The sequence below is a fragment of the Lactuca serriola genome, chromosome 5 (genome assembly GCF_051521515.1).
Source record: "Lactuca serriola cultivar US96UC23 chromosome 5, Lser_US96UC23_V15, whole genome shotgun sequence".
Taxonomy (NCBI): domain Eukaryota; kingdom Viridiplantae; phylum Streptophyta; class Magnoliopsida; order Asterales; family Asteraceae; genus Lactuca; species Lactuca serriola.
This window is the reverse complement of record NC_136412.1, coordinates 303,397,600-303,401,081: the sequence shown is the minus strand read 5'-3', so window position 1 is coordinate 303,401,081 and position 3,482 is coordinate 303,397,600. Positions and strand designations below refer to the sequence as shown.

The window sequence follows — 3,482 nt, the reverse complement described above, 5'->3', positions numbered from 1 at the left end:
CAAATTTATTGGTAATTATATTGATTTGTATCTTCCTATTCTAATAAAAGAATAGTTTTAATCTCCTTTTAACATGTGTCATCCTATTAGGCCTCCTAATTAATGCATATTTTATTCTTCTTTTGTCATATGTCACCCTATTAGGCCTCCTAATTAATGCATGTCACTGATCAACCTATTAATTCTGCATTTCAAAATTCAAAATTCAAAATTCAAATTTTAAATTTCTCACTCTACTTACATTAAATTAATAACTTTAGAATAAAATTAAAACAAAATTAATACAAATTATAATGTGATATAATTTCACGTATTTATTTAAATTAACGATTATAATTTTATATAATTGAAAAAAATATCTCTTAATTAATAATTTATTTAAAATAATTGATTAATAATTTTGACTTCTTACCGTAAAAATTTAATCAATTTTATAATTATGGTTTCGGTAAAAAAAAATTAACGTAGAAATCATTACCTTTTTTGTTTTGTCAATGTGTCAGATGAAAAGGTTTACGATTGTAAATGCTCTAATATACTAATTAATTAATTTCTATTTATATAATACACAAGAGTCCAACACCCACTTAGAAACCTATCATTCCACCAACACCTTTTAAAGAAGGAAGCAGTGAGGAAACACCAGCATATCTCAAGGACTCGGCCTATTTTTGTTATTTTAAAAACTTTCCATGTTTAATTCAATCTCCTAGATTTTTTTATATATGGCAATCAGGTTTTTGTGTATCATGTATTAGTTTTCGAATCTTTTCATATCTCTCCCTTCTGCACCATATGCAGCTCCCAGTTCGAATCGCAGAAGGTAATATTTGATTCTTGAGGTACTCAATGATTTCAATTCATATATATATATCTCTGTTGATTAGTTAGTATAATATATTTGTATTCGATGATTCATGTTTCCATGAATTTAAGCTTCTTGTATTTTAACTTTGTGCAAATTCATCTAGAGTTTAAATTTCTTGGATTCCTTAAAATATGATGTTTAATCTGGGCTAATTGACTAGAACTTTTGAATATTATATTATGAATATATGTTATTGTGGAGTAGCTTGACTTTCAATGTATGACAGATTGACAGCTCAAATTGAGATGGAAACAAGAATATGTCTTCACTTTTTATTTTCATGATTAAAAATATGTATCTGACAGTTCATCTTTCCATTTCAGGTCTACTCATAGATTTGCTCGAGTATCTGTCAACACTTCACCTTCATTCTCTCCATTATCATATATAGTCCATTAAAATAAAACTGGGAATCCCAGTAAGAGAACGAAAAACGTGTTTTGACCATATCTCTTCAAATCCTTGAAATTCACCTTAGGCTATATCGATTCGTGTTAGAACTTTTTAAGTTGATTTTAGTAAATGGATACCAAAGAGGGTGTTTTGATGCAACGTTACGAGTTAGGGAAGATGATTGGACATGGGAATTTTGCAAAAGTCTACCATGGAAGGAACCTTGAAACCGGAATGAGTGTTGCAATTAAGATCATAGATAAATCAAAGGTAATGAAAGCCGGAATGATGACACAAATAAAGAGAGAGATCTCTGCGATGAAATTAGTCAAACACCCGCATATAGTACGGCTCCACGAAGTCATGGCTAGCAAAACCAAGATTTACTTCGTTTTAGAATACGCTAAAGGAGGTGAGCTCTTTGATAAGCTGATTAAAAGGAAGCTGAAAGAAGACGCTGCAAGAAAATACTTTCAGCAGCTCATCAGTGCCATTGGTTTCTGCCATAGCCGGGGAGTTTACCATCGGGATTTGAAACCTGAGAATTTGTTATTAGATGATGAAGGGAATTTGAAGGTTTCAGATTTCGGTTTGAGTGCTTTGGATGAAACAAGGAGGCAAGATGGTTTGCTTCATACAAGTTGTGGTACCCCTTCGTATGTTGCTCCTGAAGTGATTGACCAGAAAGGGTATGATGGGGAAAAATCGGATATTTGGTCTTGTGGGGTGGTCTTGTTTGTGCTTTTGGCTGGTTTTCTTCCATTTCATGATTCTAACCTCATGGAGATGTATAGAAAGATCACAATGGGAAAATTCAAGTTTCCAAATTCGTTCCCTAATGAAGCAAAAAGTTTAGTGACAAAGATCTTGGATCCAAACCCTGAAACCAGGGTTTCCATTGCCGAAATATTGGAAACCCCGTGGTTTAAAACTGGTTTGGTTTCTGAACCACAAAAAACCGACAAAATGGTTTCTGACAGTTTAGAAAACCGGTCTAGTTCATTTAAGGGCTCTCCTGTAGAGAAACCCAACGATTCCACATATCTAACAGAAGGAACATCAGACAGTTTGGAAAAAGATGATAACTTAAACGCGTTTGATATCATTTCATTGTCAAGAGGAGTCAACTTGTCGGGATTGTTCTACCGCAATGCTAAAGATGAGAAAGAAGTGAGGTTCATGTCAGGACAGACACGTGGGACTATAATTTTGAAGTTGGAAGACATAGCCAAGAGTTGGAAGTTAAAAGTGATGAAAAACAACGGAGTGTTGTTAAAAATGGAAGCATTAGAAGAAGGCATAAATGGTGGTTTAGCCTTTGATTGTGAAATACACGAGATTACAGCTAATCTTCACATCATTGAGGTAAATCGATTGGGAGATGATAGGTTCGGGTTTTGGGAGATTGTAAACCGGCATATAAAACCGGCCCTTAATGGTGTTTTATAGCAAAGATAAAATTTATGGAGTTATAGTTGTTGGTTGATAAAAGGTTGAATTAACAAAGAGTACTTCATTTTTGTATCCATTTTTTCTGATTTATGGGATACTAATTAATTCAATTCACGCAATTTACTAAAAAGTTGTTCACATTGTAGAACGTAGATATATAATGTGACATGTATGATATGATTATTTGATTGTGTAATTGAAAATCTAGCCCTCTTGGTATAGAACTTTCAACGGGTTTAAAAACCTCAATGTCACTTTACTATTTTTTTTATCATTCTAATAATGTCCAATGTAAAGGAAAAGTTATTTACAATATGTTTTTATTTGCTTAAGAAATTTAGCTATAGTCGTTTCCTTTCTAACTTTTATTCATATATTATTATCGATTTATGTATTGATTTAATTTATTGAAATATATAAAAATAAGAATGTTTTTAACAATTTCAATCACTAAAACATACTGTTAGTATCTTGAAAATTGAAATATTAATATATTTGTTTTTTTTTGTAACAACGGGTCACCCCGTTTGAATTCCTGAAACATATAAAATTCAAACTTGTGTCATGGTGCTTGATTTCCCACTGATTGTCGAATTAAGTTTGTATAAATCGTTACATTTTAGATACAAACTAAAAATTTGGACCTTAAAACACTAAAATCACTAATAGTTATATTTTATAAAAATACTAAAATCACAAACATTGATATTTAAGGTATTGTATTAATAAATTAAAAATATATGTATATGACAATGTTAATCAATTTATA

The 3,482-nt window shown here is 31.2% G+C and overlaps 1 protein-coding gene across 2 annotated transcripts; it reads left to right on the top strand.

Annotated features, from left to right (window-relative positions):
* The first annotated feature begins 596 nt into the window (after positions 1 to 596).
* On the top strand, positions 597 to 2,827 carry LOC145054800 (CBL-interacting protein kinase 2-like). 2 transcript variants are annotated; one of them, XM_079003058.1, is made up of 2 exons: positions 597 to 823; positions 1,192 to 2,827. In XM_079003058.1, the coding sequence occupies exon 2, from the start codon at positions 1,391 to 1,393 to the stop codon at positions 2,708 to 2,710; it is 1,320 nt and encodes a 439-aa protein (XP_078859184.1). In that variant the 5' UTR covers positions 597 to 823; positions 1,192 to 1,390; the 3' UTR covers positions 2,711 to 2,827. The 2 variants fall into 2 exon arrangements, with proteins under 2 accessions (XP_078859184.1, XP_078859185.1); XM_079003059.1 differs by having other exon boundaries at positions 597 to 842.
* Positions 2,828 to 3,482: the final 655 nt, after the last annotated feature.